This window comes from Urocitellus parryii, chromosome 7 (genome assembly GCF_045843805.1).
Source record: "Urocitellus parryii isolate mUroPar1 chromosome 7, mUroPar1.hap1, whole genome shotgun sequence".
NCBI classification, from domain to species: domain Eukaryota; kingdom Metazoa; phylum Chordata; class Mammalia; order Rodentia; family Sciuridae; genus Urocitellus; species Urocitellus parryii.
This window is the reverse complement of record NC_135537.1, coordinates 180,350,807-180,374,799: the sequence shown is the minus strand read 5'-3', so window position 1 is coordinate 180,374,799 and position 23,993 is coordinate 180,350,807. Positions and strand designations below refer to the sequence as shown.

Sequence of the window (23,993 nt, the reverse complement as noted above, 5' to 3'; positions counted from 1 at the left end):
TTCATGTGCCCATTCCCCTTCAGGAAGACCCCCTGTTGCAAGCCGGGACAGTTCCAGGATGCGGCCAGCTGCAGCACCCCAGCTCTGGACGTCCTGGGACCCCGCTCTGTCTTCCTTCTGGTCACCCAGCCTCCCGGGCCTGGGTTTGCTTAGGGCCCCTCACCCGACCCAGGAGAGGAGGCGTGGCTACAGCCCCAGCCGTGGGAAGGGGAGCAGGGGACCCCAAGGCCGCCTCTGCCGCGGTTATAACACCCCACCCAGCCTTTCAGACTCAATTATTTCACCCCCACTTTCCTCCTCCACCAGGCTCTGCATCCAGCTCACCTGGGGACCACGGAGGCGCCCCCTCCTCTGGCTGCCGCCGCTACTCCAGGCAGCGCTGGGAGGGCGGCCGGGGTCACATGACAGGAACCTGCCCTCCCCGCCCCCGCCTTCCCCGCCGTTTCCTGGGCCCTCCACTGCACCGAGCGGGCGCTTCCTGCCGGCCGTGGGGCGCGGGGGCGCAGGGGAGAGCCGCGCGCCGGCTCCGGGGGTTGGGCAGGCCCGGTGCGCGCCGGCTGGGGTCCGGTTCGGCTCCCTGCGGGCGTCGCGGGCTCCGCTGCCCTCGGGCCACGCTCGGGTGCCGCACTGTGTCGGGCCAGAGACCTGGACCCCTGCTACTGCAGCGCGTGCGCCCGCCCCTTCGCGCCCTCTTTTGGCGTGGGAGCCGGGACCGACCCTCGGGCAGCGGCGGCGGGGTGCAGGGCTTGGCTCCTTAACTGCCCGCCGCAGGTCGCCTTCAGGTGGGAAGCAGCGCACCCGGCCTCTGGCGTTATTTCTGAACTTCCCGCCTCTATCATGAGCACCACCCTAAGCCCAGGTCCAGGGACGGGCCTGGCTTCTGGCCCGTAAGAAGCCTTCGGGCAGCAACCCTAGGCGCCGGAGCGCCCCTCCCGGCTGGACATTTCGGAGTTGTCCTGGCGTTCGCGGGCCTCATCCCCTGGGACGCTCTGCAGCCTATCCCTACCTCCCTCTCCTTGTCCCTCTCCTTCAGAGCCCCATCATCCCAGCCCCGAATCCTTCCAGAGCTTTTCTGCCTCCCTGATCACCCCCCTCCTGCTTTCCAGATCCCACTCTGTGCCAGCCCCCAAGCTGGCTGCTGGTGGGCGCAGTGGGCTGGCGGAGCAGGGGGAAGATCCTCAAACGCTCTTGTGTGCAGGAAGTGGCACTGCTCCAACTGGGTTCACCTAGGGCCATGCACATGGCGCCTGGGCATGCAGAGAAGGGCCGGGGAAGAGGCAGGAGCGGTACAGGGCCTGGGCAGGGCTGGGCCTCCATGCCCCAGGGAGCCCACCTGAGAACCACACTTACAGCTGCGAGGAAGCCCCACCTGGCCTCTCCCTCAGTCCAAGCTCAGATCCCTGGACCTGTTCCCACAGATTTCATGAAGTCCTCGCCCTCCTGCATGCTCTCTGGAGTCCTGACGCCCCCCCCCCAGGGCCCCATCTTTCATCCCTCTTCGACTTCCTGTTCAGTCACGTGTCTGCCTCAGCCCCCTCCACCTTCTCATGAGCTTGGGGGAGAGGTGTCTCAAAGTCAGTTTCCTGCTTACAGCTCCCAGCTGGACCAAGGCCCATGTGCTGGCTGATGGCACCTGGAGACTGACCATCCTTTCTCAGCCTCGGTTTCCTTATCTGCGAAATAGGAAGGTCAGTGCCTGCCTTCCTGCTCGAAGGGACTAACAGAAAACCCAGCCGTGGGCGCAGCCCTTGGGAAGTTCGCTGTCTTCCTCTGCGCCCCCCACCCCACTCCAGGAATCGCCAGAACTTTTACTAGATAAGCCACAGGAACCCCGCCCCGAGCAGAAGGGGGCGATAACGCTGGCGGCAGCTGGGGGTGTGGCGGATGTCGCGCCCGAGGCGCGGGAGGAAGGGGTTACCCAACACCGTGTGGAAAGGCTGCGCCCCACGGCTCCGCACCGTCGGGTTTTGACAGTCCCTCGCCCTGGGAAGTGGGTGGGTCTGGATGATGGTCCCCTTTTGAAACTTGGGGAAACCGCGTCTTACAAAACCTGGGGGGTGGGGCCGGAGTTTGCCTGGAGGCCGACAGTCACCCCCCACCCTGCGCACATCCAGGGACCGGGCAGAAGGGTCGGAAGTCGGCGGGCAGAGGGCGCAGTCGGCGCCGGTGCCCCAGCGGGGCTGGGCACAGCCGGAGGGAGCCGGTCACGTGACCGCGGCCCGCCGCCTCGCGGGGCTGGCGGTGCAGCTCCCTCTGCCCTCCAGGCTTGCGACAGTCACTGATCGCCCCCCCTGGGGGGGGGCTTTGTCACTCGCTCCCACTGACCCTCCCTCAGGTCGTGGAGCCCAGAGCGCGGTTCCCGGCGGCCCTTGCGGGACAGGTGAGCCACTCGCCAGCGCACAGCCCCGCCTCCCGGCGCCTCCCAGGTGAGTGGCCCGAGTCCCGGCGCGGGGTCCCCGCGGGGTCGCAGATCGGCGTGGCGTGGGGTGGGGTGGCGCCCTGGGCCTGCGGCGGGCAGCTCGGCGGGCTGCGCTCCTTCGGCCTCGAGGCCACTTGGCAGCGAGTTCCCAGAGGGCCTCCCAGGGCCGACTCTGGCTGGCACCGGAGCTGGGAGCGGGAGCCCAGCCCGGGCAGCGCGAGGGCGGGAGGCCTGCTCCGCGGGCCCTGTCGCTGTCCTCAGGGTGCGGGTTCCTGAAAACAGCCCCGTCGCTCCCCACCTGGCTCGGCTCAGGAAACCTGGGACCTGGCCCGCCTGGGGCGGGGCACTGGGTGTCGCCCGCTGAAGTCCAGGCCTGCAGGGGAGCCCAGGGACCCTGGTCCGCAGCCCCCAGCACCTCCCATCCCCTTGTGGATCTGAGCTTGGGAGGGTCTGTCTGCCCAGAGAAGGGTTCCAGGGGACCCCTCAACCCTGCTTGGCTAGTTTTCACTTGGGGCCCGTGGGGCCACCTCTGAAGGCTCTAGGTGGCCTCCCCCAGTTATGCTTCTACTAGAGGGAGGGCAGGACCTGGGTTGTTCAGTCCTAGGTGTCGTGGACACTAGGCTGGGCACAGTGTGGTCAGCAGTCTGCAGGGACTGTTCTGTTGCTGGTCGGGGAAGCCTCCTGAAAGGAACCGACTTTCCTGGTTCCGGGGGGCTGAGGGCAGGAGGATGGAGGGCAGGGAGGACTGAGGCCAGGGCTGGGCCTGTGTCCCGCGGGAGTTCTGCAGAGTCAGCCCGTTGGCAACAGTGTCGGGCACCCCACTCCCACAGGGCACTAGGCCCAGAGGCCCAGCCCCACACAGGGCCATGCTGGCTCCACTTGTGCTGGGTGACGCCAGAGCCAACACAAAGGGGGCCTGTTTGGGCCCAGCATCCTCCCCCATGGCCACCCTGTGGTGATGGAATGTAGGGAGTCAGTCTCCTGAGGACCAGAGGACCTTGAAGGCCAGAATGGAGCACTCAGTGGGTGGGGGCAGGAGCCCTTCTGTGTGCTGCTTCCGCTGGGGCTGGGGGCAGGGTTCAGGGCTGCCTGGCGGATTTCCTGCTAGAGGAAGGGCTTTGGGGTTACGGGGCAGGCACAGGCCAGGCCTTGAGCTGCCCTGACCTTTGTCCTAGAGGAAAGTGTCCCTGGGGCAGCACCCTGGGAATGGAGGGCCTGAAAAGGGCAGCGTCCATAGGCACCCACCCCTTCCTCATTTTCCAGGCACTAGTGACCACTGAGGACCTCGAGGAAACTGATGGGAACTGCAGGTCCACACCCTTCCTTCCTTTCTTTCTCTTTCCCTCTTCCTCAGCCATTTTGGCATGAGAGTTACTTGGGGTCGCTCCCCTGTGGGTGGGGGGTAGGAGAGGGGGCAGGCCGCTTGGTCCCCCAGGGAGCAGGCCATTTGGATGTGTGCCAGGCATTGAGGGTTGACTTTGTCTCTGTCTCATCAGATGGGCAGTGGGAGTCTCCAGAGGTGGTGTCCAGGGTTTGAGCTGCCCTAAGTCTGCAGACGGGCTGGACGTGGACCGCAGACATGGCCCAGCCACTGGCCTTGGTCCTCAACGTCCCTGAGGCTCTAGGGGACCAGGAGTAAGTGCTGTGGGGCTGGGGACTGGTGGATGGTGGCTGTGTTACCGTTTCTGAGTGGAGCCTGGATTCCCTCGTCCTCTCCCGCCTGGCAGCCAGGAGCCCAGTCCCTATGAGGAGAGCGAGGTGCATGACTCCTTCCACCAGCTCATCCAGGAGCAGAGCCAGCTGGCAGAGGAGCTGGAGCTGCAGCAGAGGCAGCTGGTGGCCGGAACCCTGGGGGTCCTAGGTGAGCCCAGGCTGGGAGGCTGGCAAGAGAGGACAGGAGCTGGAGATCACCCTCCTGGCCAGGGGGTGGGCAAAGTGGCTGGGCAGGGACATCTCCTTCTTTTATAGGCAGTGGTCACCAGACCCTCCTGGAGCCAGGGGGTGCCCCTGTCCACAGCGCAGCCACACTCCGCATCTTGGCCAGCATGCCTAGCCGCACCATCGGTGAGTTGGAGCCTCTGCCCTCATTGCTGGCTTCGACCCCCTCCCTGGGCATCTGTGCCCCTCTGAGCCAGGCCCTTTGGCTCTGGGCCACCCTGCCTGCTGCCTGGAGGCCCCGCGCTACCCCACGCTGCCTTGCTGGGTTTTTTGGAATGAGTGGGTCCTAAGGTCTCTGATAGAGGAATTTTCTTGGGCCCTGGGAAGACCTGAGGGATGGGGAGGCCTGGTGCTGAGAGCCGTCCTGGTGGCTGGCAAGGTCCGGCCTGACTCTGTCCTCCCCACTTTGCCACGCACCTTTCTAGGCCGCAGCCGCGGGGCCATCATCTCCCAGTACTACAACCGGACGGTGAAGCTGCGGCACCGGGGCAGCCGGCCCCTGCTCGGCGACATGGTGCACTCTGCCCGGCCCAGCCTCCGCCTGTATGACCTAGAGCTGGGCCCCACGGCCCTCGAGGAGGATGGTGAGTGAGTGGGGGCCTAAGTGCGGTGTTGAACACCAGCTGCAGGGATGTGGGCAGGAGGTCCGGGTGGGCAGGGGGCTGGGGCGCAACAGAGTGAGGAAGCCTTCTTCCTTGAGGTCCCTCCTCAGGGACTCTCGGGGCAGGCAAGTGGGGGCTTCAGGTTGCAGACAGCTCGGGCCATGCCCAACAGGCACTGAATAGCATTTGCCACGTGCCCTGGAGCATGGGAGTGTGTCTGACAGTGGGCGGTTTTGACACTGGGCATGCAACGGTGGCCAGTAGACCAGTGCAGCCCTCATGCACCCCCCCTTCTGCCCAGTGAGACAGACATGAGCCAAGGAGACAGAGAAGCAGATGATCAGGGCTCAGATCAGTCTCCGAGAAGAGCGTCCTGAGAGCCAGCCCAGCCTGGAGGGTCCAGGGAAGCTTCCTGGAAATGACTAGAGCAGAGGGGACAGATTCAGAGACCCTGAGGCAGGAGCCCCCCAGCCTGTCTGAGTAGCTGAGGCTGTGGGGAGGGTCTGGTAGGTGATGGAGCAGGGCAGGATGGTGTGGGCCCTGGGTGAGGGTGACAAATGGGTCACCATTTACTCTGGGATCAGGCCATGTGTCAGCCCCCGAGCTCATTTCTTATCTGTGGAATTGGGATTAAGGTAGCACTCACCTCCTTGCTCGTCGTGAGGATGCAGGGAGGCGGCACCCATGCTTCAGACCCCCAGTGTGGTGACTGACTGGCCCCTGACCCTGTGTGGCCTATCTGCTGCCACTGGCCTAACCTCATGGTGGGTTTGAACTTCTTCGATGAAAGGAGAACTCTTGTGGGTCCTGGAACGCTTCAGTTATTTTTCTTTGTGGTGGTGGGATGGCACTCAGGGCCTTGCACACGCTAGGCAAGCGCTCTGTGACTGAGCCACACCCCGGCTCTGGGTCCTAAACCTCTTGCTGTTGAGGTTTCAGAGTGCCCTGGCCAGGCCATCTCCGAAACAGTGTGTGGGGGCAGTTGGCGTCAGGGCTGTGAGCACCCAGGCTGGGTCCTGCCTCAACTTCTCCCAGCAAAGGCTGAGCACAGCTGGGAGGTGATGGGAGATGGTGGGGTTTCACTGGGCCCAGAGGTTTCTGGGGGCCTGGTGGAGACAGGAGAAGGGGTTCTGGGCTCCAGGGGATGGAGGGAGGGGAGGGACAGAGGCTGCCATCAGTGGCTGAACCTCAAAGGGGCCTGGGTCCTTCCTGGGGGCCACGCGCCCACAGACTTGAGACCCTTCTATGTGGCCAGCAGGAGGGGGTGTGGGCTGGGTGGTCACTCACACTGCTGGCCTGGGTCTGGCTTTGGTGCACCCTGGAGAGGAGCCAGCCAGGCCCCGCAGCAGGGTACAGAGCTTGTGTTGGGTGATAACCTGTCCAGGACCCTGGCCATGGGCAGAAGGGAGGGATGCTGGGCATCAGCTGAGCCTCTCTCGCTGCAGAGAAGCAAGGCCTCCTGGTGAAGGAGCTTCAGGGCCTGTCGGTGGCCCAGCGGGACCACATGCTCCGGGGGATGCCCTTGAACTTGGCTGAGAAACGCTGCCTGCGGTGAGTGTCCCCCAGCCTCGCATGGTCTTAAGACCTACTTCCTCAATTAAGCTGAAAGTGGCCAGATAGAAGGGTCTCAAGCCTGTGGGCGGGTGGCCCCTCTGAGGGTCAGTCACTGATAGTAGCCTCTGTCCCCAGAGAGAAGAGCCAGGTACAGAGGGGGAAGCAGAGGGCCCGGCAGGACCGTGGGGGTGTCTTTTCCTGCTGCAGCCAGCTCAGATACGCCTGCATCCTGGTAGGAGTCTGTGGGGCTGGGGTCTCGTGTGCAGTGGGGCCAGGCGGTGGGTGACCGCTCCTCTGCCGCTGCCCTGATAGTGGCCTCCTAATTCTGGCCTTGCCTTGGGGCCGCGGGTGACTTGTGTGGTCCTAGCCCTTAGAGCCTTCCTGTCACTGTCCCCGCAGGCCCTGCATAGCCTAGGGCTGGCGCTGCTCTCTGGCCTGCAGGCAGTGAGGCCGTGGCACCACACACTGAAGCAGATCGGAGGCCAGTTCGGCTCCAGCGTGCTCTCCTACTTCCTGTTCCTCAAGACCCTGCTGGCCTTCAACGGGCTGCTGCTGCTGCTGCTGCTGGGCCTCCTCGTGGGGGTGCAAGCTGCCCTCCCGCCTGGCCCGCCGGACCCTGCCCCCGCCTTCACAGGGCTGGAGCTCCTCACAGGCGGGGTGAGGAGCCCCTGGGCCGCCTTCTGCCCCTGACTCGGCCCCTGCCTCTGGAGGCCTGAGAGCGGGTGGGCTGGGCGGGAGGGGTCCTGACCTGGCTCTGCCTCCTCACAGGGCTGCTTCACCCACACTGTCATGTACTATGGGTACTACAGCAACGCCACGCTGAACCAGCCCTGCGTCCCTCCGCGGGATGGCCACCAGTGCAGCCCCGGGGCCAGCAGCCTGCCCTACAACATGCCCCTGGCCTACCTCTTCACCATGGGGGCGGCCTTCTTCATCACCTGCATCTCCTTGGTTTACAGGTAATGGCCTTCTGCCACGTGATCCTGGCTCTGAGCACCACCCATATGTCCAGTGGCACTTCCTTCCACCCATTTGTCCTCCCATCTGTCCACTCACCTGTCCGTCCATCCGTTATTCATGTATATATCCATCATTCATTCATCCTTCTTCTATCTATTCACCCATTCCTCTACCTGTTCCTCTACCTATCCACCCACCGTCTGTCCATCCTTCTACCTATCCATTTATCATCTATCCATCCCTCTATCCATTGATCCACCTATGTACCCACCTGTCCACCCACCCATCCACTCACCCGTCTACCCATACATCTTTCTATCCCTCCATCTACCTATCTATCCTTCCATCCTTTGTCCATTCATCCCTCTACCTGTTCATCCACCTGTCCACCCACCCACTCATCCACCCACCCATCCATCCATTAGCCTATCTATCTACCCATCTATCTGTTTATTCACCCTTACTTTCATCTACCCATTTGTCCATCTACCCATCCACCCACCCACCATCCACCTCTCCATTCCTCCCTCAAGTGTTGGGCAGGAAGGTACCCAAGCCTTCTTTAGGCCTAACCTAAAGAAGCTTGCTGTCCCTGGGAAAAGAGCAGTGAATGGGCTGGGACAATCCGGGCCCTGGGGGCATTTGCACAGGTGTGGGGAAGGTTAAGTAAGAGTGGGCAGAAGAACAGAAGGGAGGTGCTGTGGTCATTGGGTGAGCAATGCAAAGGCCCTGAGGTGAGTCCAGCGTTTTCCATGTGGTGTCTGTTAATGGTGAGTGAAGCCCTGGCTCATCTTCCTGTGGGCGTGTGTCAGACAGGGCTGGCCCAGAGCACCTAGCAGTCCACTCCGGGCAGGAAGCTGAGGGCATGGCTGCCCAGCGCAAGGTGAGAGCAGGAGGCTGCAGGACTTGTCCTGCCTTCCTCCTTGGCCTCCGTTCCCCTAGGCCCCTGTCACCCTGTCCATCTCTGCTTGTTCCCAGCATGTCGCATGCTTTTGGGGAGAGCTACCGGGTGGGCAGCACCAAGGGCGTCCACGCCATCACCGTTTTCTGCTCCTGGGACTACAAGGTGACTGAGAAGCGGGCCTCTCGCCTCCAGCAGGACAACATCCGCACCCAACTGAAGGTGAGAGGCCACTTGCCCTGCCCCACGGCCCCAGAACTCCAAACCAGCCTGCCAGTCCCTGCAGCCAGCCAGGGCCCAGGTGGCCCGGGAGCCGTCTGTGAGCTGGCCGCGAGGTGCTGGGATGGTGCGTGGTGGGTGATCTGCCATGTGCAGACAGGGCCAGTGCTGCCAACACGGCCTCGGGCTCCCCTGGCCCTGGGGGTGAGCAGGGCTCGGTGGGAGCCCCAGCAGGTTAGGGTGACTCCCTCCCAGGGCCTTTTCTGGGGTCTGTGCCTCCTGTCCTGCGGCCCTGGGGTGATAACTGCCCACCACCCTCCTTTAGTCCCTGAATGGCCACAGTGGCCCTGTGAGTAAGGAGTACGAGAGAGGAAGTGGGCACGGAGGTCACGTCCTTTGCCCAAGGTCTCAGGCGCGGGGCCATGTGGAAGTCCTCTGTCGTCCCGGGTCTTGTGCTGTGGAGAGCTCAGCTGTGACCAGGTTCTTGGCAGCTCCTGTGGGGGGCATGTGTCCTCACCTCAGGGGCCACGGGAACAGAGGGCAGCTGGCTGGCACTCAGGAGGCTTCCTGGAGATGCTGCTGGGGCAGGCAGAGGGGGCCGGGGAGGCGGGGAGGCCTGGGGCAGCAGGAGGTGCAGGCAGCACAGGGAGCCTGGCAGCCACCTGTCCCTCTGTCCTGCCTGTGTGCTGTGTATCTGCACGTCCGTGCTGTGGGCCGGGTGACAGGTCCTGCTGCCCCCACAGGAGCTGCTGGCTGAGTGGCAGCTGCACAGGAGCCCCCAGAGCCTGCGTGGGCGGCTGCGGCGGGCGGTCCTGCTGGGGCTGGCGTGGCTGCTGTGTCTGGGCACCATGCTGGGCTGCTCTGTGGCCGTCTTCGTCTTCTCAGAGGTCACGATCCAGGTGCGGGCAGGGGCCGGGGAGGACCCCTCAGGCCGGGCTACAGTCTCCCTCCTTCTTCCCTGCCCTCCCCTGTCCTCTGGTTGTGCACCCCCTCCCCACTTCCTGTATTTGTGAACTGAGCCTGGGTGGGCCACTCCTGGGCACGGAGGTGCTGCCTGGCTTTCTGCCCCTGGGCCCCTTCCCACAGCCCCTCTGCCCCCTCCGAGCCCGTCAGTCAGAGTGGACGTGACCCCTTTGGTGGGGTGCTTCAGTGACCGCATCCCTCCCCTGGTGCCTTGCAGAGCCCGGTGTCTGCGGGCCAGGAGGCGAGGCTGCTGGCTCTGCCCCTGGTGGTCTCCCTCCTCAACCTGGGGGCCTCCTACCTGTTCCGTGGCTTGGCTGCCCTGGAGCGGCATGAGTCCCCAGGGCTGGAGGTGTACGTGGCCATCTCCAGGTGTGTGGCTGGGCGGGCATGGGCTCCCCAGGTGTGCCTGCTATTGCTGGCCCCTCCCTTGGCCTTCACACTCACCTCCACCATTCTGTGCAGGAACCTCATCCTCAAGATGGCCATCCTAGGCATTCTTTGCTACCACTGGCTGGGCCGCAGGGTGGCTGCCCTGCAGGGCCAGTGTTGGGAGGACTTCGTGGGCCAGGAGCTGTACCGGTTCATGGTGATGGACTTCCTGTTCGCACTGCTCGACACGCTGTTTGGGGAGCTGGTGTGGAGGCAAGGGGGTCTGGATGGGCTGGGCTGGCTTCCCACCCTGTATTGAACCTGGACACTCTACCTGGGAAGTGAGGCTGGGCCTCAGACGGGTGGGGCCTCCCACCCTCGTACATCTGCATCATGCCAAAGCTTATTGAAGTTTCCAGAAGGTGCAGGAGGTGGAATGCAATGTGTTTTATTTATATATTTATTTTTAATTTTTATTTATTTTTTGGGGTCCTGGGTCCCTTAACCACTGAGCCATATCCTCAGCCCTTTTTATTTCTTATTTAGAGACAGGGTATCTCTAAGTTGCTCAGGGCCTCACTAAGTTGCTGAGGCTGGCTTTGAACTTGAGATCCTCCTGCCTCAGCCACCCGGGTTGCTGGGATTGCAGGTGTGCGCCACTGTGTCTGATTTGGGTCGTGTTTTTAGATTGGAAAGGAAAATGAGGTGTCTAAGAGATACATGTGTCGCAGTATTAGCCTTGTTCAAAGGAAAAGAGGAAAGAGAGTGGAGAGCATCTTCAAAGTGTCACTGGTGGGCTATTGTAGAATCTAGACTTCAGATGATTTTTATTTCCTTATTTTTTTTAAATATATGAGTTTAGTAATAAAAAACAAGATTGTTAAAAAAACTTTGCAGTTTTTGCTGCTGCCGCTGTGTGCTTAGGTCAGGTGTATCTTCACTAACTTAGAGAAAGGTTGAGTGGGGCCAGCTGCAGTGTCCAGTCCTTGAATGTTCCAGGATGGCTGCTTTCTCTCCTGTCACAGGCTGGTTGCCTGTGTGGGGAGGGCCACGTGTACCAACCTGGTGCCTTCCAAGGCGGGATGAGGGTCTTCAGGCCCCTTCTTTACCCAGGCTCATCTCAGAGAGGAAGCTCAAGAGGAGGCGGAAACCTGAGTTCGATATTGCAAGGAATGTTCTGGACCTGATTTATGGGCAGACTCTGACCTGGTGAGGTGCCCCCACTTGCCTTGACTGCCCAATTCCTAGGGCAGGCAGAGCACTGTGGTCCGTGACCCTTTCCCTGGGGCCCACACCTGCCCTCCTGGGCCACAGTTGGCCCTAGCCTCCCTTGCAGCAGCGGGCTAGTCCTGGGCAGCAGCAGAGGGTGCACCGGGCAACTTGTTCCCATCTGAGCTGGGTCCAGGAGGTGGGGTGCTGACTATGGCTGTGCCCTTTCTCCAGGCTGGGGGTCCTCTTCTCGCCTCTACTGCCGGCTGTGCAGGTCCTCAGGCTGTTGCTCCTCTTCCTGGTCAAGAAGGTAATATGGCTGAGCAGTGAGCAGCTGGTGGGGGAGCAGCAGTGGGTGGGCACACAGCTCTGGTAGCCCATAGGTGCCGTGGGCTGGGCAGACTCTTCCCTGTCCAACTATGTGGGGCCACGGCCTAGGGCTGGGCATGTCCCTGGTGTACCTGCCTTGGGCAAGCCCGGCACTGGGTTCAGAGGTCTCATTGGGGCCTGTGCTGTGCTGGGTGCTGGGTACTGCTCTCAGCAGGCATGCTCAGGGCTGAGAGCCAGTGACTTTGCCCACACTGGTTCTGAGCTCTCCTTGATCCTCCATCTGCTCACCTGCATGGTGGGACCAGTGCCCTTGCAGGGCTGGGATAGGTCAGACGTAGAGCTGGGCACAGTGTCAACCTTCAGTCAGTGGAGGTGGCTGCTGGCCTCAACCCTTTTTTTTTTTTTTTTTTTGGTGGTGCTAGGGATTGAATGCAGGGCTTTGTGCATGCGAGGCAAGCTCTCTACCAACTGAGCTGTGTCCCAGCCCTGGGTTCAACCCTTTTGCTGGCTTGACCTTGGGCAGTGTGTCCTATGTGCCTCAGTGCCCCCCTCTAGGCGAGGAGGGAAGCCCTGCTGGCTCTTTCCAGCCCTGTGGTCAGATTCCCAGTGCTGGCCTTTCTGCCCATGGCTGCCACAGTCCTGTAGTGTGCGCAGTGAGGTCCAGGTCCTGTCCTGGAATGCACGGCACCCTCCAGGCCACTGCCCTTCCTCCCTTGGGGCCCTGGGTCTGGGAAGGGCCCTCCACAGGTGCTGTGGCTGTGGCAAACTGTGGTCTTTCTCCCCAGGCCAGCCTGATGGCCAACTGCCAAGCTCCCCGCAGGCCCTGGCTGGCCTCGCACATGAGCACCGTCTTCCTCACACTGCTCTGCTTCCCGTCCTTCCTGGGTGCCGCCATCTTCCTCTGCTATGCCGTGTGGCAGTGAGTAGGCATCGGATGGGGTGGGCATTCCTGGGTTGGGGGGTGGTGCTTGGCTGGAGGACCCGCCTAGGATTTGGAGTGCTGTGGAGGTTGCCTTCCTCTGAAGCTTGGGGGGGAAGTGGGTGGAAGGCCCATTGCCCAGAGGGTTCCCATTAACCTCTTCCCTCAGGGTGAAGCCCTCGAGCACCTGCGGCCCCTTTCGGACCCTGGACACCATGTATGAGGCAGGCAGGGTGTGGGTGCGCCACCTGGAGAGTGCAGGCCCCGGGGCCTCCTGGGTGCCCTGGCTGCACCGGTACCTGGTGGACAGCACCTTCTTCCTCTTCTTGGCATCTGCCCTGCTGCTGTGAGTGCAGGGCCTCCGGGGGCCTCCTGACAGGATGCAGCCTGCCATGGGGCCCTGGCCCAGAGAGTACCCATCCCCAGGCTCCTGCTCTGGGCACTATCCTGTCCTGGCCCTCCCTGCCACTTGCTGCCAGCCTGACCACTATCTCCTGCAGGGCCATCATCTACTTCAACATCCAGGTGGTGAAGGGCCAGCGGAAGGTCATCTCCCTCCTTAAGGAGCAGATCCGCAATGTGAGTTTCCCTCCCTACCACACCTGGGGGATGCCTGGTCACCTGCCAGCTCCCCCAGGCCCTGCACCCCTCCCCTGAGCATCTTGGATGGTAGTTTCCATGGACTCATCGGCGTGATTTGGTTAAGCAGGTGTAGAGGTGACAGGGCCAGGGCTCTGGCCAGAGCTCCCGGTTGCAGGGGCCCCACGGGACTCCAGTTTGAGTGTGTGGCCCTGCTGTGGTGCAGTGTTGGGCAGGGTTTCTGAACTATTGGAAATGGCTTTTGGTCTTCTCCAGGGACCATGCTGGAAGGCGGGCCCTGGTCAGTGCTCTCATTGGACAAAGAAGGGCAATGAGGCTGGAAGACATTTCTTTATTAAGGAGACACAGGCACTTTCCTGGCTGGTCACTCCTGCTGGCCTCTTCTCAGGAATGCCTTGGCCTGTGGCGGGGTCATCTCCTTCAGGGTGCTAGACTGTGACCCCTGCAGATTCCCAGTGGTGGCCTTAACGAACCGTCCTGAGCTCTGACCTCATCCAGGGCCATTCTGTCGAGCACTTGGCCACCTTGGCCTGCGGGGTGCCAGTTTCCAGATGTCCGGCCAGGACTGGGCCTGGGGCTTCTCTTTAGCACTCACCCTGATGGAGGTCAGGGGCTGGTGTCTGCCGTTGGTGTCAGGAGCAAGGGTGGCAGCGGTCAGGCCAGGGGAAGCTCTCAGGGATGGCTCCTGGGTGGTAAATGGCACAGCCACATAGACCCCGCTCCTGCCTCTCACGCTGGGGCTGAGCTCAAAGCCAGGTGTCCGGCCGAGGCGATCTCGTCTGGCCACACCATCAGAAGCAGGCTTTTGGTGAAATGGCTCCTGCCCTTCCATGCCACCTTTCACTGCGTCGGGGTGCTGTGTGGGGAGGCACAGTGGCACCGGGAGGAGAGTCCCAGCTGCCCTCCATTTCTCTGGAATTAGAGGCCTTTGTCCAGGTGGACCCTGGTGCACGGTGTGCACGAGGCTGAGCCCCTGCTCCTAGTCCGTCTCAGGGGCTGCAGGGCAGGCGTGGCTGCTCCTGTGGCCCTCCCGGGGTCCTCGCTGGCGGCCTGTAGAGTGAACAGCCTTTCCTTTTCTGGTACTGGAACCTGGGGCTGTTCTACCGCCCAGCCACGTCCCCAGCCCCCCCCCCCCGCCTCACCCCGCTTTTTTTTCTCATGACACTTCTTGCTAAGTTGCTGAGGCTGGCCTGGAACTTGCCTCCTCCTGTCCTCCTGCCTCAGCCTCTGGAGCGAGTGGGATGACAGGCATGGCCATGGCGCCCAGCTCCATCCTCTCCTTTTCTGTCAATGACTTGCTAGAGGAAAACGAGGTGCCACAAGGAGCCTGTGGCCCCTCTTCATAGACACTGCAGGGTGCTCTGGGGCAGAGCCAGGTCACCAGGCACTGGGAACCAATCTGCTTGGCTACCAACAAAATTGCTCCTGGAGCTGTTGACTCCCCTGGTGAGCTCCGCCGCCTGGTCTGGAACAGGCCAGCTCTGGGTGGACCCAGCGGGGACACCTTCTGTCTCTCACCTCTTGTGTTCTGGCCTCCCTAGGAGGGGGAAGACAAGATCTTCTTGATCAACAGGCTTCACTCTGTCTACGAGAGGAAGGAGAGGAGCAGGTGAAGGGCCGGGGAGGGGAAGAGGCCTCTGTGAGTCGCGTGGGAGGGGCCGGGGCTGGATAGCCAGCCTCTCTCTGGGTTGCTGAGAGAGGCTGGGTTGGGAGGAGGAAGCAGGAGCCAAAGCCTTGCACACCCTTGCCCCAGTGCTCTGTTTCTCTCTTCGTGAGCCATGAAGTGCCAGCCCAGCTGGGCCACCTCCCCACAGAGTCAGCCTCTGCTGTGGCTGCCCTGCAGCAAGGCTGGGCTGGCCAAGCACAGACATGGTTCCTTCCTGTCAAGGCCCGATAGCCCGACTGTGCAGTCTTTCTGCTGGCTTCAGCCTTCATCGTTACCTGTGGGCAAGGGCAAGGGAGATGGCCGAGACGCAGACCCACTTATTCAGCTTACACATGCACATAGCCACAGGAGGGTGGCCTCGCAGCTCCCTCTGCCTGGTGGACAGACACCAGTACGTACATGCACAAGTGTGTACGAGTGCAGAGCCACACACGCCTGGCTCTCCCACTTCCTCCATGGCCCACCTGCTGGGGAAATGGAGAAGCTGGCCCCAGAGTCATATCTGCAGGTCTGTAGCTATGGCCAGCAGGACTTCTCCCCAGCAGCAGGCCTGCGTTTGGAAGCATCTCAGAATAAAACCCTGACTCAGTCACTCACTGGATAGACATGCTGGCCCCTGAACTAGCCTTGGGGACCTGGAGGTCATGCACTCTTGGCCTTGGTTTCCCCAGGTAGAGGGATTGGCATCACCCAGGCGCCACTGTGGGTAGAGGCACCGTGTTCCCCGAGCCCCTCCACTGCTGCAGCCTGCACAGGAAGCATGCCGACAGCACAGGGCTGCTGCTTGTTGCTTACATCACACAAAATTGTTGACATGTGACAGCATTTGACCAGCAAAAGTGGAAATTTCCCAGTTCAGTTCCCCCAAGCAAATCCATGGAAGGTGAATCTAGTGGCTGTCTCCACTCCAGCCTGCTGCCCACCTGCCTCCATCCTCCGTCAGCCTTGGGAGGCCTCCAGTTCTGCCAGGGACTTGGAAAGAATTTTGGCATCTGGCCAAGCTGTTGGGCCCTCACTGACTTTCCTTTCTGGCAGAGCTCACAGAAACGAGGAGGCCGTATCGCCCTCTGCCCTGCTTGCAGACGGAGGGGACAGCTGGTGGGACAGTGAGGGGCCTGGCAGGCTCCCCCAGCACCCCCAGTTGCGCTCTGTCACTACGTCCTGGCAGGCAGAGACGAGGATCTGAGACCCTGTGGGACACTAGGATGGTGGAGTGACCCTGCTTCCCCCTTCCATAGGCCGAGCTGAGCTGAAGATGGAGCCCAGAGAGTGGGCAGGTGGGGCCTGCGTGCCCCCAGGGGGCCCTGCCCCATCTGGGACTCTTATTTATTTACATTAAATGGGTTTTGCAAAATGGGCTTGTCTTGGGAGGCTGTGCTTGGAACCTGGGCCTGGCCAGGTATGTGTAGGGGGTTCCTGCAGTGCTCAAGATGTCTGTGTGGCAGGGTGTCGTGGAAACTTGGCTCAGGGGCCATGGAGTTTCTGGGCCAGAGGGTGCCCTCTGCTGGCCAAACTCTTGGAGGCAGGCTTGAGACACTGCCCCTGACCAGCCTGACCCTGTATCTGGGAGAGGACTTGTGTCTGCAGGGTAGGTGGACAGGTCCAGGCTGTGTCCAGGGCCATAAGTGGACCAGTGGGGGAAGCAAATTTAGGGAAGGATGTGGAGGGAGGACAGGAGCCTTGGGGAGAGGAGCCACCAGCACCAGGTCCTGCAGTGGATGGGGCTTGATGTGTGGAATGCCCAGGGGCTGGGGCAGGCCTGATCATGGCTGGCTGGGGGTAGGGGTGGGTCTGGCAGGCTGAGCCTGTGGAATGCTTTAGGACAGAGAGTGGGTACAGGGAAGAGGGGACAGCCTTCCACTCCTAGCCCCAGTGTCCTGATCTGCAGATGCGCACAGGATCAGGGGCAGCAATGGCTCTGCCACTCATGATTCTTAGTGGAATCTGGAAAAGGCCAGGCAGAGTGAGCTCTGCTGACTACCAGCTGCCCCCCACCTGGGCCCTTGCTCACGGGAGCCTTCCCTCCCGGGGACAGACGTCCAGAGGCAGCTGCCATCAGCTGTGGTTCACCTGTCATGGCTGAACCAAGTCGGGCAGTGTTGAGGGACATCTGCAGGTAGCAGGTACTGACCTTAGGGAACAATTCTGGCTCCATCTGTGGACGTGGTGCTGCTGGGTGAAACTGAGTAGAGAGTCCAGAAAGTGTGCAACTGACCCGGAGTCCCCAGGCCCCGTCCAGGAGGTGTGTCCTCTCTCTCACGGCCCTTCTGTAGGATGGGGAGCACACATGGATCACTGCTGGGTGACTGAGCACTGCCGTCAGTCTGCATCTACTGAGGCCACTTCACCTGCCTCACAACTCCACGAGACCAGGACAAGCTACTCTGACAGATGCTCAAAAAGCTGACCATGGTGTTGGTAGAATTACCTAGTGTCCTGCCAGTCTTGTGTCAGGCCAGTCTGTAGCACCAGTGACTTCTTTGGATTTGAATCCAGAGGTTGCTGTAAGGGAAGCTGCAGGTGTGGTTAACAGCTTTGATAATGTGGGTGGGTCTCATCCAATCAGTTGAAGGCCTTAAAGAGCCAAACTCAGGTTTCCTGGAGAGGAAGGAATTCTGTGCCCATTCCTGTCTTCAGCTTGCTGCCCACCTGTGCACTTGAGGTTTGGTAGCTCCATGATTGCTTGGGTCACTTCTCTTCCTTCTTTACTTCCTCGTGGTTCTGTTCTCTGAACTATGTGACCCTAAGGTCCTCGGGATTACGTGGATGGGCTTGGGCATGCTCTGTGACCTCTCTTACTCCAGTTCTTCACCTCTTGGGACCACTGTAGCAAATGACACAGCTCCTGTAAGTGCTTAGCACTGTGCCTGGCACACTTGAGTTTTTGGGCAGTGCTGCAGTTCAAACCCAGGGAGCTACTCCTCAGCCCCTGCACTTAAATTTACTTAAAAAAAAAAGAAAAATGAAGAAGGAAAAAAGCTCACTATATCTGCCAAATGAAATCGAGTCAAGACTTGGAGGGGCTGGGGATGTGGCTCAAGCGGTAGCGCGCTCGCCTGGCATGCGTGCGGCCCGGGTTCGATCCTCAGCACCACATACCAACAAAGATGTTGTGTCCGCCGAGAACTAAAAAATAAATATTAAAATTCTCTCTCTCTCTCTCTCTCTCTCCTCTCTCTTTAAAAAAAAAAAAAAAAAAAGACTTGGAGACTGCCGCAGGCTGAGGACAAGGCGCCTGTCTCTGCTTCTCCATCTTGGCTGCACAGGGGAAGGATGGGGATTTTAAGACTGGGGTTGCCACCCCAGGGACCCTGAGTTGGTTTACATGTGCCTAGCACTGGCCTAAGCACCCCAGGTCATTCTACCCTTGCTGTGGCCCTGAGGCCAGCTGTGCTGCACTTGCACTTGCTCCATCAGGGGACATTCCTTGTACGGTGGCTTGTCAGCAGGAAGTCAGTGGAGAAGAGCTATGTGCAAAGCTGGAAACTGAGCGCAGGTTCCCTTTTGATCCTGCGTTGGGTGTTTCTCTCAGTTCAGCCAAAGGTTCTCTTCCTGCAAGGAATCTTCTTGAAATGCCTGCTGCCCCTGTTTTTCCTCTTCCCACCAAACATAGGCCAGCTGTTGGGCACCTCTGACCTTGTCTTCTGTCCATGTTCTGGGCTCCCTTTGTACCTCTTCTCCAGCTTTCTCTGACACGCCGCCTCTGTTGAGCACCCCTCTCCATCAACCTTCCACGCTGGTGCAGGAATAGCTCCAAACCCAAGTTTCCTTGACTCCAGAACTCAGGCCTCTTCCCGCTGGATACCAGGAACCCCTGTCCAGCCCCGAGGCCTTCACACAGGGTCCCCCCACTCTGCTCTGAACCTGCCCCTCACCTTCCTCAGACTCTTAAAATTTGATGGCCCTGCAGGCCAGGGGCAGGTGCCAGCAGTGTGCTGCTCCTGCTGGGCAACTTGAAGGCCCTGGACTTCTCCTGGGGAAGAAAAGCAGGTGGACCCACCCTCTGTAGCTCAGCACACTGGCATAAAGCGACCCCTTGCTGAATGTCTGCACATAGTGCCAAGGTGCAGCTCCTGATTGACGGAGTGTTGAATGCCAAGTGCACTTGGTAGGTCCCATTTCTGAACTCCATCTTCCTCTGCTTATGGTCCCCTTAAGGCCCTTCTCAACTTTCAGAAGAAGCTGGTCAGGGCCAGTGGCTGGCCACCCTCTCGGGGGGCCAGCTGACAGGAGGTGGAACTGATGCACAAGAGCCAGGGGAGTCATTCCTCCAGTCCCTGAGGGGTCTTGACGGGCACTTGGCGTGTTGTCCAGAGACACTCTCGGTACTGATCAAACAGAAGCACCAACACGTCAAGCTCAGGCTGCAAGTGTTCCAGGATGGAGTGAGAAAAGTTTCAAATCTGCCACCTGGAATCCTGTGGCAAGGCTGCTGCTGCTTTGCCCAGCATGGCAAGTCCCACCACACTGGTACAAAAGCTTGGTAGAAGTTAAGCTAAGGCAGTGTTTAAAAACAGATGAATAAAACGTCCAGGAAACACAGAAGACCTTTGTTGTACTCTTCTCTGATGTTTCCGAGGCTAACTTTGAACTCTGGGGCTCAAGCCATCATTGCTGAGGAGCTGGGACCAAGGGCGTGAAAGTACTGCACCTGGCTTCTGTGATTGTTATTTTTTGGTGCTGGGGATTGCACCCAGGGGTGCCCTACCCCTGAGCCACATCCCCAGCCATTTTTTTATTTTGAGACAGGTCTTTGCTAAATTGCTGAGGCTGGCGTTACAGGTGTGCATTACCGTGCCTGGCCTTCTCTGATAATTTCTTATGCCCACACTGGATCCTGGTGACAGGGTTGGTCCTCATTGCACCCCAGCAGACCCAGGATCAGCCTGCTGTTCTTCCAGACGGCACTGTTTCTCACATGCACCAGGCTGACAGGCGGCCGCTGGTAGTGGAGAGCTTGAAAACTGTTGTTTCCCAACAATTATTAAGATTTAAACATTAATAGCAAAGCCAGAAAACAAATGATAAAATATGTCAAACAACTAAAATTCAGAGTTTAACTATATATAAACATTGAAGATATCAAAAAGACAGAGAATTTGTCCTACACAGGACAACTCCTAGTTTCAGCATACAAAATCAAAGTTGATAGTATCTGTTTTTGAAAAACAAAAAACACATTAATTTGAACAGCCAAGAAAAAAATTGCAATTTATTAAGATCCAACAAAGCGTTGTACTGTTGAAAGCAACTTTCGGTGCATGTTCTTCAACAATCACATTCTATGAGGAAAAACATTAAGAGCCACAAACTTGTTTTTTAATCTCAAGAGTTACAGACATCTTAAATTCAAAATAAAATGTCAAAAAAAAAAAAAAAGGAAAAATAAATCCCCAACAAAACCCCCAAATAAACAGATTCTTTCTTCCATTCCCCAAATTTAAAACATTGGGAGTTTTCTCTACGACTCAGGGCTAAATGGCAGCACGGGAGCTGTATGACTGAGTGCTCACGCACGCACACGCACACACACACACGCGCACGTATATTTGATATGCATATCAAATATGTAGGATGCATGTACTGGCAACGCGATGTTCACTCTGAGGAGGGGTCGTCAGCTAGATGCACTACTAAGCTTGAGGGAAGTTCTGAACCTAGGTTGTGCATAGTTCATGATCCTCTGTAAAACCAGCTTTTGTTGATCTGCAATCTTGCAGGACTTTTTTTTTTTTCTATTTTTTTTAAATTTTGTTTTTTTTTTGTTTTGATAAAACCATTAAAAAGCTAATTAAAAAAAATGTAATGCACAGGTTTCCTGATCGAGCAGGCAGGGAGCACAATGTCCATAGACTTTTTAAAAACATACTGGAGGGTATGTTATTCCATTGTCTTTCTTCCTTGCAAAACAATCAAAACATTGATCATTTTTAAAACATAAAGCAATTTTTAATATATAAAGCACTCTTCAAACATCTATTTCTTTTGAGTCCATTATTTGGTAAATATGTAACTGCTACACATTAGAGATTAGGTATTTTTCATCTTTGTGGTTTTTTTTCTTTTTTCTTTTTTTCTTTCTTTTTTTAAATTTTTATTATTATTTTTTAATAACATCTTCAGTGCTAGGAGTTGGGTTTAAAAATACATGAAATGGTGTGGAGCTGCCCTCGGGAGCCCTGGCTTTCCTGAGAGCACGTCCGGCATGTGCAAGACAGTGACCACAGCGCCTCGTCACCTCGACAAAGGGGCGAGGACAGTCGACAGAGTCCACGACGACGGCCGAATGGGGACGGCACTGTCCAATCCCAGAGCTCTGAAGTAGCGCGTCTGCATTCTGAAAATAGGGTTCTTTATGACCGAAGTCTTTTTTTTTTCTTTTTTCTTTTTTTAAATTCCTTTTTAAAATTTTTATTTTAAAGTCTGAAGGAGAAAAAAAGGTCTGTAAACAGGTGGGAGCCCAAACCCCGGGCTCCGCTGAAAGCAGTCTCAACCACGTCCAAGTGCTTGTCCCGCTGCTGCCGCGGAACCGTCGCTCTTTACAAGTATCTATGGCCACAGTTCAACATCAGTTCTTTCTCTTTAACCTTATATTCCAAATGGAAAATGGTGCAATACTCTGGTAATGACTTCTTGCATTAGTCCACAATAAAAAGCTGCTAAAGGTAGAGATACATATCATTTCTCCAGAGATATACACTGCAGTTTTAGATGCAATAACAGAGTCCTTGAGTAAACATTTACACGTGAATTGTCGCCAGCCCTGTCCTGTGAATTCTCTTTACTGTTTAGGATTAGCTGAAGGAAGGGCAGGGACACCTCAGTGCAAAGTTAGAAGCTAATAATAACAAACGTTTGACCAATGCGCAAATAAAAGCATATACTGAATAAAAGGGAAAACCCACAGTTAAATCCCTTGCACTCTACACACACACACACACACACACACACACACACACACACACACACACGTGCGCGCACACACACACACACACACACACGAAGTGTGTACTGTGCAGGAGCACACGTGCACACACACACACACTCCCCACACTGTTTCCCATGCACACTTGCACACATAGGCTATGAACTTAAGAAATTTTTCCTAGAGCCTGTTTCTGTGTACTGATGTCAACCTGGAAGTGTAGAATTAGACTTAGAAAGTGTTCACATTTCATTATTGGCCTGCTGGATTCAAGTATTTGCATGTTTGATATGTCTTTTTTTTTTAACTTTTAAAAAATATTTTTTGGGATTAAAAAAAAATGACATGAAAAAGTAATGAAACAAGGGTAATGTGCATAGGCGGATCCAGGGGAACAGAGGGCAGAGGGCGACGGTGCCGCTCTGCTCAGTGCCAGCGACCTTGCCCGACCTGCCCTGCCCCACCCGCCGCCTCTGGTAATGTGCATAATCGTCACAGGCTCACTTAATAGGCTTCCATCTCCCTCCCTCCCTCCCTCCCCGTGATAAAATAACCCTTTCCAGCCCACAATCTGAAAAGTGCCCTTCATGATAGAACTATTCTAAGCAGCTTTTATACTTAAAAACTCAAAATGACAACACATCATACAAACATAAGACGACACAAAATAAAAAGCTATGAGGAACATCCTGTCGTTAGCACGTGACACTGACCAAACGCAGCCTGCACTGTTTTGGAAACAGTTCACAAGGGCTGCGGTGAAGGTTCATCTTCGGAACTGGACAGAGGTACTCGAAAGGGCCGCGGGCTGCTGGTCCTGGGGCCACAGTGCCCGGGACTGGAAAGGTCAGCTCTCCTCCTGGTGCAGGTGACCCTGGCCCTAGATGGACTCCCCGCTGAGCAGGTCCCCAGGCAGCAGCGTGTTCAGTGGGGTGGGGCTGCCGATCACCCTGCCATCCTCGGTGCTGGGCGGGCCCCAGAGGCTACTGGAATACTGGGGCACCCCGCCCCACAGCAGCTCACTGCTCCCCTTGCCGCCCAGGCAGGGGGTGTTCCAGTGGGCCGCCTCACTGCGCACCAGCCCATGGGTGCTGCCTGAGGCGCCCAGTCGGGGCTGGCTGCTCCCACTGCTGGACTGCCAGCTGGACGTGGGCGGCAGGGCTTGGCCTTGGGCTAGGAACCGGTTCACTTCCTCTTCACTGGCGAACTCCGCCAAGATGGTAGTGTTTCCCAGTACGCACCTACAGGGGAAACAGGCAGGTGAGTATGCTCCCAGAGGCTGAGGCTATGCCATGGGGAGAGGTGAGCCTGGGGCCTGTGTCATCCTGGGGCTGGGCTTTGCCAGTTCTCAACTAGACTCTGTCCCTTGCCTGGACTTCTGGCAGCCATGAACTGGTGGGCACGGCAGGTGTGTGAATTCATGAGTGATACCATGAAACTGGGGCCACTCAGCATCAGTGCCACTTGCATACTGGGCTAAGACCAGGAAGAACTAATACAGAGGGCTGAGGCTGGGGCTGGGGCTCAGCAGTGGAGTGCTCGCCTAGCATGTGCAAGGCCCTGGGTTCTATCCCCAACACCACATGTAAATAAATAAATACATACATAAATAAATACATAAATAAAATAAAGGTATTATGTCCAACTACAACTAAAAAACAAATATTAAAAAAGAAAAAAAGAATCTAATAGAGGCCTCATATCTCTTTTTTTTTTAAAGAGAGAGAGAGAGAGAGAGAGAGAGAGAGAGAGAGAGAGAGAGAATTTTTAATATTTATTTTTTAGTTCTCGGCGGACACAACATCTTTGTTGGTATGTGGTGCTGAGGATCGAACCCGGGCCGCGCGCATGCCAGGCGAGCGCGCTACCGCTGAGCCACATCCCCAGCCCGAGGCCTCATATCTCAAGGGGTGCTTCTGAGTAGGTCTTATACTCTGTCAAATGCACAATTTAAGGAGGCATTGGGGCTGGCTGTGAGGACTGCTGACGGTGCCCTCTGAGCAGTGTGAGGGCACCTCCTTTCTGTGGTTGGACCTGACATGGTCTTTGGGGAGCCTTTTCTACTTCCAGCAAGAACCATCAGTAGAAACCCACTCATTACAAGACACCTGTGATGAACTGAACTGAGTTCCTACTCCAAATTCATACACTGAAGTCCTGCCCCTTGCTTCTAAATGTCTGTATTGAAAAGACAGGTCTTCAGAGAGTTGATTCAGTTAACTGAGGTCCCGTGGGTGGCTCTCATCCAACATGACTGAGGCTCTTATATGAGGAGACCGGGACATTGACACACACAGAGGACACAGAGAGAGAATGGCTGTCTACAGGCCAAGGAGAGAGAGGCCTCAGAAGGAGCCAACCCTGGTGACACCTTGATCTCAGGCTTCCGGGACCCAGGACCTGAGAAGTGGAGCTCCTG

The 23,993-nt window shown here is 57.8% G+C and overlaps 2 protein-coding genes across 4 annotated transcripts in view; one reads left to right on the top strand and one right to left on the bottom strand.

The window, feature by feature from the left end:
• The first annotated feature begins 1,605 nt into the window (after positions 1-1,605).
• Positions 1,606-15,987, top strand: Tmc6 (transmembrane channel like 6). 2 transcript variants are annotated; one of them, XM_026408450.2, is made up of 22 exons: positions 1,606-1,688; positions 2,336-2,426; positions 3,683-3,729; positions 3,916-4,054; positions 4,147-4,280; positions 4,388-4,483; positions 4,783-4,941; positions 6,405-6,510; positions 6,649-6,745; positions 6,913-7,170; positions 7,282-7,472; positions 8,452-8,596; positions 9,337-9,492; positions 9,774-9,925; positions 10,019-10,198; positions 11,039-11,134; positions 11,369-11,444; positions 12,250-12,383; positions 12,553-12,729; positions 12,884-12,962; positions 14,525-14,592; positions 15,685-15,987. In XM_026408450.2, the coding sequence occupies exons 4-22, from the start codon at positions 3,999-4,001 to the stop codon at positions 15,833-15,835; spliced, it is 2,511 nt and encodes an 836-aa protein (XP_026264235.2). In that variant the 5' UTR covers positions 1,606-1,688; positions 2,336-2,426; positions 3,683-3,729; positions 3,916-3,998; the 3' UTR covers positions 15,836-15,987. The 2 variants fall into 2 exon arrangements, with proteins under 2 accessions (XP_026264235.2, XP_026264236.2); XM_026408451.2 differs by lacking the exon at positions 1,606-1,688 and having other exon boundaries at positions 1,954-2,426; positions 15,321-15,775.
• A 6,132-nt stretch (positions 15,988-22,119) lies between these two features.
• Tnrc6c (trinucleotide repeat containing adaptor 6C) overlaps positions 22,120-23,993 on the bottom strand; it is a 123,766-nt gene continuing 121,892 nt past the window's right edge. For both annotated transcript variants that reach the window (XM_026408449.2, XM_077800674.1), the window contains one exon: positions 22,120-22,815. In XM_026408449.2, the coding sequence (XP_026264234.2) occupies positions 22,455-22,815 (361 nt within the window). In that variant the 3' untranslated portion in view covers positions 22,120-22,454. The remainder of the gene's footprint in view (positions 22,816-23,993) is intronic.